At 35.5% G+C, this 15,595-nt stretch overlaps 1 protein-coding gene across 1 annotated transcript in view; it reads right to left on the bottom strand.

Moving 5' to 3' along the window:
* Positions 1 to 15,595, bottom strand: part of ABCA13 (ATP binding cassette subfamily A member 13) — a 190,392-nt gene that overhangs the window by 129,028 nt on the left and 45,769 nt on the right. Inside the window, 7 exon segments of the mRNA XM_065629402.1 lie at positions 4,365 to 4,529; positions 6,579 to 6,773; positions 9,422 to 9,543; positions 10,083 to 10,159; positions 11,303 to 11,475; positions 12,795 to 12,913; positions 14,882 to 14,988. Of these exon segments, the coding sequence (XP_065485474.1) occupies positions 4,365 to 4,529; positions 6,579 to 6,773; positions 9,422 to 9,543; positions 10,083 to 10,159; positions 11,303 to 11,475; positions 12,795 to 12,913; positions 14,882 to 14,988 (958 nt within the window).

Below are 15,595 nucleotides of genomic sequence, written 5' to 3'. Positions count from 1 at the left end.
TGCTCATGACTAGCAAACCTCTAATGCAAAGAGCAATCTGACTGCTTTTGTGGCTTGAGCACCATCATTCACCACATTAAAAAAAAAAAATAAATAAATAAAATAAAACCAGCCTCCTCTGTGCAGCCTCATTTTTCAAATAATGTGCTCAGTTGTAGCTGGTATCTCATGGAAGGCTCTAGAGGTGCGCAGTTAGTTCTAAAAGAGGACAAAACTGGAAGGCAACGTGCTGCTGGAGTGTAACTGAAGGATGCATTGGCCTGCCTGGTACTCAGTACTGTTGCAGGTGCTTTTCAAGAAAAATGTAACTAGACTAACGGATATCATTTGTAGACTGCACAACTGGCAAAAAAAAAAAAAAATCCAGTGATAAAATGCTAATTTATTTCAGTGTCAAATGTGTTCTGTTGATATATCACAGTCTTTTTTTTCAACAGAAGAGTCAATTTTCAAAGTAGTATAGCACTTTACATAAAGAATAAATCACAGACAGTTTAGAGATTGTGCTGTTGTAAACAGTTTATCCTGATCAATGCATTTACTGAAGTGCCAGGTGCTTCTTTAGTAATCCTGGAGGAATATTAGAAAGTGTTATTTAAAACTCAGTGTTGGCTGCTCCCAAAAATCTGACTTTTTGCATATGATTTCAGCATAGAACATATTAAATAAATAATATCCAGATTTCATAATACCATCATCTACAGCCCTTGAATGAATCTGCTGGCATGGACTTTACTGGAGGAATAAACTTTATTTATGCACAATGCTGAATGAAAGTGGTTTTGAATCCCTATTAGGGAGTATTTGCACTAGAAGGATAAATGAGGCTTATTTCAGTCAAAGAGCACAAACTTGCTAATTAATTCTGGTTCCAATCAAAATAACTCGAAATTCAAATAATGAATATTTATGTGGTGAGCTGCCAGCAGCAGGCTGAATCTACTTACTGTCTTTCAACTAAAATATGTTTCCTAAAATTTGGCTTTGATAAAGTGGGAGAATTGTATAGGATAGACGTTTACAAAAAGTTGTCTTTGATCCAGTTTTCATATAATAGTTTAAACTAAATGAAGTAGGTCTGTAATCAAGGCTGATGAATTCAGCAAGCCGTCTCCTACAAACAGAGTAATACATCAACTCAGTCACTCCAACAGATTCATGAAGAAGAAGGTTGGTACTAAAGATTAAAAGCTATCTGGAACTGAATCCTCAAATGGGGTCAAAAACCTCATAACATAGGGGCTTCTGACATAAATGGACAGCTGTATGCTTAAAAAAAAAATCAGTAATAAAAACAAATTCATATAGAGTAGAAATATCAGTTATTCAACAAAAGAAACCTAAAAGACAAGCCAGGTTACAACTTGCATTTAAAAGTAAAACAAACTCAGAATCACTACATTAAGAGAGATTTAAAAAAATCAGTTTTCCTGGAAAACTACAAGGAGGTTGAAAATAATTCAAAATTTGATGAAACCAAAGGGCTAAGGGAAGAATATACAGAGAAAAAGATATTCCTATTTCTGAATAGAGCCATAAACAAAACAAAGTCTTTATTGTACTAAAATTGACAAAATCAGGGGGAAAATGGCAAAATTGCTGATTTAGTTAAATTATTTTTCAGAAGCCTATCAAATTTAAATGCCAATATTTGAATGAAAGGTAGAAAATTCATCTACACTCAAGAATGAGTGACATAATGCTCCAGGAAATAATAGATATCTCATTGTGATGTTTACTAGGGCAAGATATGCAATTAATTTTGAAGTGGAGAGCAGTTAAAGACAAAAAGTATGTGAGGAGTAGAATTTAATGCATTATCAAATAGTCATTCCAGACCAATACAATATATCTATGGCGGAAGGCAAATGCTTCTTCCTGAAAAAGACATATGCTGTCTCTAAACTCAGTGAACTCTAACAACCAATTAATGTTCTTATCCTAGAAAATATTAATCAGCATTAATCCAATCACTATGTGAAACACTGAAATTTGCCTATAATTTAATACCTGAAGGCACTGCATGAAGAAAAGAAGATCAGAATGTGATATCGCAAGAAACCAACTACCTAATTTAAAGTAAATTTTATATAAAGGTAACCAGTGCGAAACTTTAATTATCAACTGAAATCATGAGATGCTGTTATAAAATTGAGCTTACCTGGGTATGTCACTGATCCTTGACCAAGTAAGAGACAAAAATGTATGGAGCTTACAGAAAAAGGTGAATGCAAGATTAAGAAAGTCATTTTAGTAGGTATAGACATAAATGAGCAGAACTACAAGAGTCATCAGCCATAATTCCCCTCAAAGACAGTACATATTTCTTGTCCCCAACATTCGAGATTAACCTGAACACATCTATTTAACCTGTCGAAACACAGGACTACAACTGGCCTTCCACATGCGTAATTAACAATTACTTTATTATCTCTTTCATTATAAGTAATTAATTTTTTTTCAAAATAACTTTTTCAGTTAGAAGTTAATGACAGAGACAATCTGTCTTAGTCTATACTGAAGGTCCACATATTTTTACTTTTAAAAGCTTTATATACTTGGTAATCTTCCTAGGTCACTGAACTACCGGGTGTTTCAAAAAGATGGACCCAATTTGAAATAACTACTGCTTTGAAACTGGGTCCATCTTTTTGAAATATCCTGTACTTTGCTGCTGGTTATCATAAAAATAAAAATCCAGAAGGAAGGATTCTTTTGGAAATAGAAGAATATATTTAAGGAGGAAAGTGTATAAGCAATATCTGCACTTCAGTAGCACACATTCAGTAGCACAAGTTTTGCCACTATAGAAAAGAAGCAAATAAAATAATCAATAGTTAAAGGTATTACTGGAAAATAGGGAAGAAAACAAAAAAAAAGAAAAAAAGTTAAACCTGAAAATTGAAGGATACTTAAAAATAAACAACTCTTACTAGTCTATAAAATGAAAAAGAGTTACAGAGACAGAAGACTCCTTCAAAATATTGAACATCTAATTTATTAACAAAAGAAATAGACACTGATTTTTTTAGTCCTCCACAAATTATTAGGTGACAAAAACAAAGAGCAATACCTCAAGAAAAAAAGGAATTAACAAAAATTAATAAAATAAAGATTGTGTCAGAAAAGTGACCAAAAAAAATCCAAGGTTAAATCTATGTTGTATTGTAGGATAATATGTGTTGCCATGGAGCAAAGATTAAAACTGTGACCAGATGGCCCTCTGCTGTTCGATTTGTTCCTTTGCAAATTCTTTTTGAACAGGACCTTGTAAGAGGTTCTTCTGTCAGATAAGCAGCTTTGAGATTTACTGCAAAAGACATACTTCATTTTTTAGAAGGAAAGCCTGACACAAACAGAACTAGTTTAAGGAAAGCAGAAAAGATGTAAGCATCTGATGACAGCCACCTTTCATTGTGGCAGCCAAAGAGCTACCTCAGAGAGGTTCAAAACCAAAACTAATATGCACAGAAGAGCATTTTACAAAATGCCTCTGTCACATAGATTAGAAGATCTTGAGAAAAATTTATATCAGAGTATTTAAGGCAGTGTTCACTCTGTACTGTAGTCACAAACCAGTTTGCACTGTTTACCATAGGGGGATGTTTTAGAGGTTTGCAATTTTAGAACAGGATTCAATCCTAAACTTTACACAGAGAACAGCAAATCCAGAAGGTAAGGCCACAGGGGTCAGCATGGTTTCTTTATGGAATCGGACCCTGCTTAGAAACAGAAATCTTTTTTTTTCTGATTTAATTCTAGGTCCACCACTGTACTACCTGTATAGATGCACACAAAACAACTGCCCTTAAAGACAGGAGCAAAAGAAATATCTTCACGCCTCATGTCACTTTTTTTAAGATGTCAAGCAGAACTATCACACAAAACCCTTAAGTGACACAGACAGAAACCCAGAGCAGATACAAGAACTGCACATGATATTTTGAAATCTTAAAAAAGAAAATCAAAGCTGTTTCTCATAAACAGTAATAGTCTGCTCGTCAAAACTATACACCATTGGAAGAAAAGCATTGCTATCTCCAAATCACAAATAATACATGCTATTATTCATCAGTAGCCTAACACTATATTAACTGTGTTAGTAGCCTAACACCATATTGGCTGTGATCTCATAAGTTAATGAAAAAAGAGATGACAGAAACAACACATCAATAGTCTCAAAATTACTAGAGTATTTGAAAGAGACCAAATGAATCTACCTAGAGTCTATGGACTCCCTTGTCTCTAAGTTCCCAACTTTCTAGGATACAATTTCTATTTATGCTCCTCCTTACTAAACACACATGCCTAACAAAGTACCTCGTGATGGGAATTAAGTTTGCATACTGAAATCATACACATACCTGCTGCAATGCAGAGATGTCAAGCACATCAGGATTTTGAATTCCTTGGAGGAACACTGGAAGGTTTTCCATGACATGATTGCCTTTATTGAGAAGAGAGCTGATACTCGAAACCACATCCAGTAGCATGTTTAGTATATTTCCTATCTCAGATGGTATCTTAATCTTGGAAAAGAAGGAAAAATCATAAGAATAAATTCCAATTAGAAATAAATTTTAAACTTTCAATAAAACACTCAAAATTATTCTGTCTTTTTCCAATACTGATTATACAATGCTCCTGCAAACCACGTCTAACAGAACTCCATTTAGTATAACTCCCCAGTTACTATCAATTTCAGCTAAAGAAAGATTCTCTGGTAATGTTAGAATTGGCCTATGACAAATCAAGAATTAAAATCCAGAAAATATGTTTATTGTACCTACCAAGCTGAAGAGAGGTCTCTTAATCCAAGATACTAATGGGGTCTGCAACATACAGCCACCTTGGAATTCAGTGTAAACCAGAACTTTTCCTTCAACAGGTTCAAGATGCTCAGTGCAACAGTTCAATATTTTAAAAATAATTCCTAAATTAAATTAAATCTAGCAAGCACTTTGGTTGCTTTAGGAATCATGTTAGACTACTAACTTTCACCCTGTTCCTCTCTTTGCATTTTACATATACACTGCATTTTACCTAAAATAATTGTGTCCATTTCATTCCCTACTTCACTGAAGTTATATTGGTTATTAGCTGTTCCCACTATGCAAGTTTTGACGTTATGAATTTTCTCTCGATTTCCTTTGCTTTTATGGGTTATTTAGATGATATGGTAGTACAAACTGATTTGTTGTTTCTTGCCTATGCATAATAATTAAAAATAATATAATCTCATTATATACTTTCAGCTGTTTCCTCTGATTACCTTTTTTTATCCACCTTTGACTTCCTACTATAATAGTCTGTGCTTGATTTTCCTCTCAGCCTTCACCTGCTTTTACACATTTTTTAAAAAATTGTAAAAAAAAAAACCTTATTCAGTTAAAAAAATAGCGCAACTTCTGTAATACTTTAGGATGAACTGACAACATTTTTATTCTTTACTAGGAATTCATTATGCTTCAGTAGGATTCAGTAGAAAATCCATCAGAATAGGCACCAGGGGTTTTGTTGTTATTGTTCGTTTGTTCGTTTTGTTTGTTTGCTTCCCCCTTTATGTTGGCAGATAATTCAGAAAGTAGAAATCTTTTCTTTTCCCCCTGGTATCCAAACCTATTCTGGGAAATTGTCTTGTTTCTTTAAGTGTGTGGCCAACCTGTTTAACTGCACATGCAGCCTCCAGAATATAACTCAGTGTCTACAACTTTAGAACAAAATTCTTCCTCCCCATGTTATAAATGGTTTTCAACTATTTGTACTTACAACGTTTTATATTCTGTCAATAAATTATCCCAAAAGAATGGAAATAAACATCCTCTAACTATCACAAAACCCATCTAACAGTTTTGCTCTTAGAAGTAAAAACATTATCTCACTGAAAATTCACACTAGATCCCAGATTATCTACAGTTTTACAGAAAATATAGTTTTGCTACAGACTTCTGTATCCCCTTCATTATAGTTTCAGCACTGTGTTACTCTTGTAAAAGTCATATGACTTGAGTCACATAAAATATAGAGGTTTGCCCTTATAGAGAGACTCAATCTGAGAGCTGGAAAAGCTCCTTCATGAAGGAACCATCTGAATTGCCAACATGATTTTTACAGCAAAATGTATTCCAGAGCGCTATAAATTTTTCCTAGAAAATAGTTTTATAATTCTTGTAACGTGAGCTCCTATGCCTGTTTTAGTTCCAGTGATGTCAGATCAGTCTTCCACACTTACAAATTAAGAAGTCACTAATTGCATGAACTGCAAACTCTGCTAAAGATTAATAAAACTGAACCTCCAACCTCCTATGTTTTCTCTAAAGCTTTCATAATTAACTCTTCACTGATAATTTTCCTGAAGAAGCAAGAAATGGAATACCGTAGCATCTACCAACCCCAATCTTCAAGTGTTGTGTTCACTTTGTGGAGCTAAATGAAGACAAAAAATGCCATACATCCAGTGTTTGCTTCCCAGAGAAAGAACATCTAAAGAAATAATAGTTATTTGTTCATCTACCTGCCTGCTTTAGACCACCTTCAAAAGAAAAACATAGGAACCGAATGCTTTTTTCCCATTTTACCTTGTAAATGATCTGACGCAAGTTCAAATTCTGTATAATCAGTACAAACATGGTATATAAGTCCAGTGCTGGTAAAGAACAGAATTCTTCCACAACCATAGAAGTTTTACTGTTTTCAGGTAGCTTTAGCAGCAGGCCAAGTACTTCTTCATCACATCTTCCAGTTAAAGCTACCGCAAAGGCACTGTAAAAAACCTATCATAATATATATATATTAAAAACCTTTCTCTCTGAAATGTATCACCTTCTGTTATAGTCCATAAGGTGAAAATTTGTGTCACAGTAACATGACAATTTGCAGTCATCAACAGACCTGAAATAATGAACTATACAGCTCTATATTACATTTGTATGTTCTTACTTCAAATTCTATCTACATAGAAAGAGATGAAGAATGTTTCTTATATAGATTTACTTGCATTTGAGAACAGGTGAATGATTCATTCTATGAGCATCCATACCATAAGCAAGCATATTGACAATGCTGAATGTATTCATTCTAGGAGATATACACCTTTGTTGCTGAAACACCTAAAGATCAAAATCCAGATGTATGAATCACTAAAATCAAACAATAAAGACCTTCCTTCTTCCAGGGGACACACAAATTTAATACTTAGGGATCTCTGTATTGCATCACATTCACTCTGGGCCAGCTCACATTTCCCAGTTTAACACTCCCTTCAAGTGTTATTATTTAATAGCAGGTGAAGGAGCAAATGCCTAAGCAGACCTTGGGCGAGACTACAATAAAAGCTCCTTTGATAATGATGATTTGTTTCCTCCTGCAAAGATATCACATCAAAAGATAAATGCTTGCAGTCCAGATATCTCAGGAGTTCTTTGCTATGCTTTCTCCTGAAATGCCTGAAAGAAAGCAAATGACAGAAAGTCCAGAAAAATTACAAGTTTGGAGCCTGTAGGAGCCATAGTACAGTACTCAGGGCTCCATTGTACTCCTTATGACAGCACCTGCCTGTACTGTCTCTATTGAAGGCACCTGTAGCTAGTAGCAGTACTCAGTGAGCAAGAGGATCCCCAAGAAAAATGAAATTAGGAGCCAAAGTTGCTCAGGATGTGCAATGCAACTCTTTAGTTCATATGAATATTTCAATTTCCAACTTATTAACTTGACTTTTAGATTTTGATTCTGGAACAGAATTTTCCCTTTGTCATTCCAAAGGATTTACCTTTTTTTGTGCATGTACAAGGAATAGAATATGCATATAAATATAATTCTGCTAGCGGCATAAAAGGATATTGATTTGGAGTTCTTTTTGCAGAGAAAATTTGACTCTGTAATACAATTTGAAATGTATTTCCTCATGCTCCATGTGAACATCACCACTTCAGTCCAGTTTTAACCTATTCAGCATTTTGCGCACTAGATTAAGTCCCTCTGAATTTTCCTTGCAGCTTTGTGAGTACCAGAGCTAATCCGGGCTCCTGTGTTCAGTAAATTAATGCTTATAGGCTTCAGGTTACTGGGTTTGAGCACTTATTCACATGGCAATGACCACGACCAGAGCATAATATTGTGGTAGAAATTAAGGGTAAGTGCAATAAGCACAAACAACTCACAGGTTACTCTCACCATTCCATTGGCAAGCACAGCAGTAGTATACAATCACAGAAATATAGGAGTGGGTCTGCAGCTATCGTTAGGAGTATCAGACAGTGGCTATTGATAGTATAAACATAATGGGCATGCCTAAATTATAGCTTTAAAAAGTACTTTTGCGTCTTGCATAATCAGTTAAGAGACATAAGTTTTAATGCTCCAGTTGGCCTGGAGGAGGATTTAAGCACTTAAGTAAACAAAAAAAATCTGTATAGATATGCAAATGTGAAATGTGTATGTACATCTAAACTCTACATAAGACTTTGGCAAAAAATACGGATTGAAAGTAATTTGAAAATTCAGTCAATTAACATTATTGTTATCGCAAAAGATCAAGGGTGCCCTGAATCCCATTTAACGGAATCGTTTCCAGATGACTTCTCTCATTACTGTTTACGGGTATCAAAATAACAAGCTAACAGCAAAGGCAGTCACACTGCCAAGGAAGCAGATGAACAAATCAACTATAAGTAGGTATGATGGTCTGAACTGCCTTTTTAATAGCCACACTTTTCATGAACAAAACTTGCAACTGTTTCTGCAAGTGGAGCATCAGTGACACCCAGTGGCTGCTTGTTTGACCTGATTAGTTTATATCAAACATACCTCCAACTCTTTTCAGTCATAAAGAGAACCTGTAAGTTAGGTAGCGTTTTTCATTATTGCTGCTATTCACTGGGATGACAGGAAACAGAACCAATGGTATCACACACAGTCCTTCACTCAGAAAACTTACACAATCAACCCTTTAGACAACACTTAGGAATCAACAGATAAATAAAGTGGAGGTAAGGCAAGATACTGGTAAGATCATGTAAGAATAGTGATGAGCACATGAAGGGAAAGGAAAAAAAAAAAAAAGACAACTCCATAGCGCAAGGGTCAGAGGTGAGGGAAATGAAAATTATGTCTCCAGTAACCCTCACCTTTTCTACAACACCAAGATAGCAAAGCTCAAATTCTGTGTCAGCACAAGGGGGTAAAACACTGCTGAAAGTAATGAAGCAGTGTCATTTACACCAGAAGACTGACACTACTTTAAGTTGGTCTCCTAATGCTTCACTTTATTATTTTGAAGTCCTAAATCTCACAAAACATTCCACATAGAAGTGACAAGTGAAAATATAAGATTCCACACAAACAAGGTAGTTTGTTCTCTTTCGGTTGGCACATTAGGCTACGGGTTGACCCATTAACATAGCATCTCTTTTCAATTTTTCACCTTTGAATGAGAGATACTGGCTTCCAAGATGGTACTGATAGTTTCTTCAGAAATATTGACAGAAGAACCAATGTCCAGCCTCAACTGAGTAAGATTCTGCACACATTCTTTGACTTTCACATCTGGAAGAGAAGATAGTGCCAACAATATCAATCTGCTTGATTAAATTGCCTGCAGACTGTATCTTTTTCATTAGATTCATTGTTTGGGGTGATAAAGGGCACAAAAACTTCATATCATGTAATTCACTTCTACTTCAAATGTAAAGGTCACTTGCCTGGCAGACTAAAGGGCTTGTGCATCTGTTTGCATTACCTTATAATAACACAGGTTATCTCACAACCCTGTATTATGAGAACATCTGAAATTAGCGAAGCAGCCTTTAGTCCTTAAAGATTTTATTTTTCCACTAACTTAAGTCCCCTCTCCTTTCTCATGAAACACTGCAACTTTTTGGACAAGCTTAGACAGGGTAAACTATGCTGTCCTGTGCCAACTCAAGTGCATATATGTACACATGTGTACAATGAAAATATATTGCATAAAGTCAATAGTTTCCATAAGCAATATCCCTTTAAAGTCTGAGGAACAGTGAAAAAGTTATTGTCCTTCAAAATTATCAGCAGTGTCTTGTAAAAAAGGGAAGAAAACTGGAACCCACCATTCAAAAGATTAAAATCCCTGAGAAAAGCTGTTGCTGGATTTTCCGACAACTGTAGCTCCAAATTTTCAGCCACTCTGAAATGATAGCCATAGTTCCACAAGTTATTCAAAACTAAGTCATTGACATTACTGTGTAACAAGAGTAACACGAACAGTGAAACAGCCACTAAATGAGGCAAAAGGGTCACATTATGCTCTCTGTGCACACACTGTGCAGGCAGTAAGCAACTCTATGTACCTTCTCATACTGTATTTATATGGTACAGGGATCATCATATTTCATGCCTAAATAAGATTGCAAATGTAGAGGTCTTTCCGTGATGGGTAAGTGCTCTAGCAAACAGTAGTTTATGGAGAAGCGCAGCTCTAGCAATGTCTCACTTCCATGTTTCTTACAGAACATACATTTTTAAAACCTAGAGATACAAAGCACTGCAGTTCAGGAGGAATAAAATCTAATTGTAGTTTAAGTAATAAAGAGTATACACACATCGTATATTATTTACCATTCGAAAACTGGACATGAGCCTATGGTCCACAAGAGCAGCATCTAAGCTCAAGCTCTTCTGTATTATGTCACAGAGACCCTTCAAACTCATTATGAAATAATCCAAAAGTCACACCAGTGTACTAACAAATATAACAAGGACCACTTCTGACTAAGAAGCAAGTTTGAAATACTCTGTAGTAGAAATTTTATTCATTTACTTAAAATCTATTATTTTCCTCAAAGAAATAGCAAACATCTGAAATTATTTGGAGTTCAAGCCTGTCAGTTTACAAACATCGTCCTGTATTTCTGACTGTTTGAACTGCTGAACTGATCTGAATGCTTAGTTTATTGCAAAGGACATGCAGCTGCTGAGAGGATAAGGCCAGAGCAAAACAGTTGTAAATAAAAAATCAAGATATCCAAATTTTGACCTAAAAGGTCATGGAAAATTGAAAATTTTCTTAGCTGCGATTCAAAGCATTCTGCTTATGGAGGAGGAAAATCTGCTGCAAGGGTTCAGCAAAAATAAAAGAGCTTTCAGAATTTTGCTAAATTACTTATATATTTGTGCATTGTATCCACTCAATTTTCAGTTAAATGAACAAAGCTTAAAGAGTCTTTGATAAACAGTATTTCTCCTGTGGTTACATAATTTAGAACACAGACATATGCACAAAATAACATCTCAAACAAGAATCATTAGGAGTAAATGTAAAATGTTTTACATTTGCAGTTGTCTCTGTATGTTCCCCAACATGAGCTGACATTCACAGCTCCCCTTGCTGGTATTCTGCAAGGAGATCAGGAAGTTCTCCAAAGCATTGGAAAGTTTTTGGTTTATATATGCCATACTCTCACAATCTCCCTTGTTGAAAGCAGGCCACATTCTTTCAATATCCTGCAAAACACAGTGATCATATGGTTAGCAAATCCATGAGATTATGTTATTGCTTGAAGTAGCAGGTCTTGGCAAACAGATGATGCATATTTTCAAATGAGAATATGGGTAAGGTAATACTCTTTTACTGATTGTATTTATAACTGCAACTAGGCTAACAGTTTTCAAGAACCAAGGTATTTACAAATATTTGAGTTTTAGAAACAACCAAAAATATTTGTGATGACCTAGCATATCAAAGAGATTCATCCATTAACAGAAATGCCAACATTTTCATTTGAAATTTAGTTTCAAAGTAAAATGAACTTCTTTATTATTTTTATTTTAGCCTGACCATTTTTATCTTTTTCAAAAAAAAAAAGTTCTAAACATCAGTTTCCATTCAGCAAACAAAAATATCTGCATAGCCATATCCAAAGTTTTTTTGGCATTACTCATTGTGTAATACTCACATTCATCCTTTCTCCTGAATATTCACATTTCTAATTTTGCAAGGGGTTTTTATAATATTTGCATAAGTAGGTAAACAGAAGGGTGGAGACTACAGAAATGCATTTGTTCTGCAAAAGTCTACTTTGAGATATGACTGATGCCTCTGACCTCTGTTTAACTTAAAACATTGCTGTTCATATCAGCAAAATGTCCAGGTAGACAAACTAGTGGAGCAATTTCATAAAAATGAGGCAAATTCTGTAGTAAAAGCATGATGTCAGTATTTGGTCTGTGTGCACATGTGTGCATTACCTAAAGGACTGCTTCCAACTCTGAATGAGTCTCTAAATGCCAAAAGTTACTCTCTCCTGCTGGTAATTCCATGCACAGTTAAAGAAAAATAGACAGACCTCAACTGGTAATCACAATTGCTATTTTAGCTTGAATAACTCTGGCCAAGAAGTTTGTTTGTATCTAGCTTGATTTCACAGCTGTTTCTGTGAAGATTTAAACATGTAAATGTAATCTCATTCATGAAATTAGCAGTATCACAAAATTTAAAGGAATTAAAAATGGGCTGCTCTTTGGTATTGAATGGCAATTTAGTTTTTCTAGTTATAGGCACTCTAGTAATTCTAGTTCTATTTAAAGCTTTCAGAGTTCACCAATGTTAACTTAAGGAATTCCTTCTGGGTATCGCTATCAAAAGCATCATGGCTATACCCGTACAAACCTCAGCTTTGTATAACCAGTGTGGAGACTCATCATTCAGGCAGTAGGGAAAAAAAAAAATTAAAAAAAAATAAAAAAAAAAAAGAAATTTCCATTAGGTTCCAAACTTTAACGCATGTGTAAAAAACACTTGTAGGTGTGGAAACCACTCAAACCTGATAACGATCTTGAACCAGAGTAATTCCTTCAATGACAGAGAGGAGTAAGTGACTTGTTAATCCATCTTTACACTTTGTAACAACACAGAAAAGGTTGCCAATGACAACTGGTTCTTCTGTAAGAGAAAATGTCCAGGTGTAATCAGTTTAAAAAAGAAATAAATTACTGTAATCAGATGAAAAGATAACCAAATAATACAGGACAGAAAAGTTTTTAAAAGCAAAGAAAGTCTGATGTGTTAAGGCACTGAGGAATATTTCTGGCTAAATTTACTTATCATTGCAGAGGGCAAGAAGGACTCATTTGATTCAATTTCCATTACTCTTCTCCATTACACTTTCCTGATCAATAATAAGAACAGCAATACCTGCTACAGAACCAGAGGAGAAAACTTCATTTTTGCTCTTTGTGAGCAAGAAGCATAACTGTGGGAAGCTCTGTATATTAACCATATATATCTTCTCCTTGGGCAGACTCCCCTGATCCTATTTCCCTGTGGAGACATCAGGACGTTACTAACCCTCCAGTGAGTGACTTCCAAACCCCAGCTGCACAGTGAGGGAAACAGCATTACATAGGCATTTTGCATATATAGGGATAAAGAACCCACAGAGGGGGTATTTATCACTGGATCACCCAATGGAGCAAGTCTCTACCCAAGCTTGCAGCCTCCATGTCCCTGGAAAAAAGCTCCATTCCCCTGTCTGTAGTGGGCTTGCACATGGGATAGCAAGGAAGGAGTTTGGCTTGACAGTTGACATCTGGTTTATGGAAGGATCAAGTTTGTTTTTTCCCCCATGTTTCCTTCCTTATGTTTGGTTCATAAGTCAAGAAGGAAGAATAATAAACATTCACCACTGCTTCTAAAACAAGCAAACCTTGATCTTGCTCACAGAAATAATTAAATGCAACTCAGTAATGCAAACCAAGTCAAGCAGTTTTCACTTTTTTTTGTTAGGTTTCATAATGTTTTCTGTCTTGAATGAAACATTATGAAGCATCCCTGTGACCAGAGTATTGAAATAAGAATGACAAAAATTTAGTAACCTCAGTTCTCACAATCAATAGACTGTTTTTTAGAGGTCAAACAAAGATCCTAGGTACCTGGCACACATCTTCAGTATCACTCGTTCTGAACTCAACATTATTACATTACTACTGTTTTACTGTTTGGGAACTACATCAGTCACAGGACAGCGGAGAAGATACTCAGAATTGGGTTGTGAATCACATCTTATGTTTTGTTTGGAAATGAAGTTGCTGTAAGACATTAGGAATCTTATCTCTTGCTCTAGAACGACAGGTTAGTGCCTCCTAATTGCTGCTTGCAAACAATTCTAGGCGTAGCTGGGTTAAAATATGAAGTTTGAAAAGTAAAGGCCTTGGTTTCCCCAAAGAAAGCATAATACAAAATTACATCCATAGGTCAATACAGAGCCTTTCTTAAAGTGCTTATATTGAGGGCTGATATGCAAGAAATAAAACAAGCCAAATATATTAAAATTTGAACAATTTGTTGAAGGTGAAGTTATACAGCTACAGTTAGCCACTCCACTGGCTCAACAAGGCCAGAAGTGGGAGGTGCCACTTGCCGCATTTTTCCTTTCTGTCAGCGACATGCTGCCTTGTGCCAGCTCTGGCTCATTAAAAAAACCTCTGTGACTTGACTCAGTTCACTAGCTCGAAAGAAAAAATATCCAGTAAAAAAAAGATTAGACAGAACTCAAATGTGTATACAGTCTTCTGCTGGGTTTGTGAGTCAAACCAAAAAAAGGGATGAGTCCTGGTGTGTCAGAGTAAGCCCAGGAGGAAGGGGAAGAGCAGACAGCTAAAAATGAGAGAAGAGGAACTGCAAGACCTCCTGCTTTCACTGAGGTTTTCAATAAACATGACCACTTCAGAAAGAAATCATCCCTTTTTGTGATCTGCATCAAATTTTTTTTCTGTGTCTCTGTTGGTTTAATTTCCAGGCATCAGTATACTTGCCTGGTTTGACATCACCCAAATTGGCAAAAGGTTGCTCAGAGTAAAGCCTTAACATTACAGTACTAACACCCATACAGTTACTACTGTGGTAACCAACCTGAAAAGATTTTAAGAACATTCAAAATGGTAAACTGCAACTTCTGCAACAGTAGAACATCAGCAGGATGTAAATGTTTCTGAAGAATCTTGCAGATTTTAGATGCTCTGTAGTAAGATTAATAAAAAAGTGTTATTTTCATAACAAGGGTACCACAGAAAATTTTAAACAAGTGACTATGTAGAGTTGCAATCTTCAATGGATTTCAGGATTTCAGTACTAACAGTTATTATGTTTGTCTGAACTATTCAAAAATCAGAACATAATAATTCCGGGGGGGGGGGGGTTGGGGAGGGAGGGGGGAGTAAATACAAACAGGTTTTCATCATCAAGGTAGCAAGTCATGAGCTTTCTTAGGATGTTAGGACTGCTAGAAAGTACCTTAGCAAAATCAGCAAAACCATAATGGCTCTAGAAACACTGAGAGCCCACAGCATATACCTGGAGTAACCATCTTGTGGAATTCACTCAATGAGTGTTACTTAAGTGCAGCAACTCCAGCCTAGAAGTACTTTTATTAAATAAGTTGTCAGCAAACATCTTCCTGAAGCAAAGTTTCCTCTGCTGCTGGATTATATTTTATTTGAGTAATCCGACAAAATAAAATGGTCTTGATCTCAAGATTCCTTCAGAAAGTGTATTTGTTAAGCTGAACAATTTAATGCTATAGATATAGCCCCAAAAGGGTTGTCTTGTTTGCATAAGTCATCAGCA

The sequence above is a fragment of the Caloenas nicobarica genome, chromosome 2, assembly GCF_036013445.1.
Source record: "Caloenas nicobarica isolate bCalNic1 chromosome 2, bCalNic1.hap1, whole genome shotgun sequence".
NCBI classification, from domain to species: Eukaryota; Metazoa; Chordata; class Aves; order Columbiformes; family Columbidae; genus Caloenas; species Caloenas nicobarica.
The sequence above is the reverse complement of the archived record's forward strand: the minus strand, read 5'-3'. Positions and strand labels throughout refer to the sequence as shown.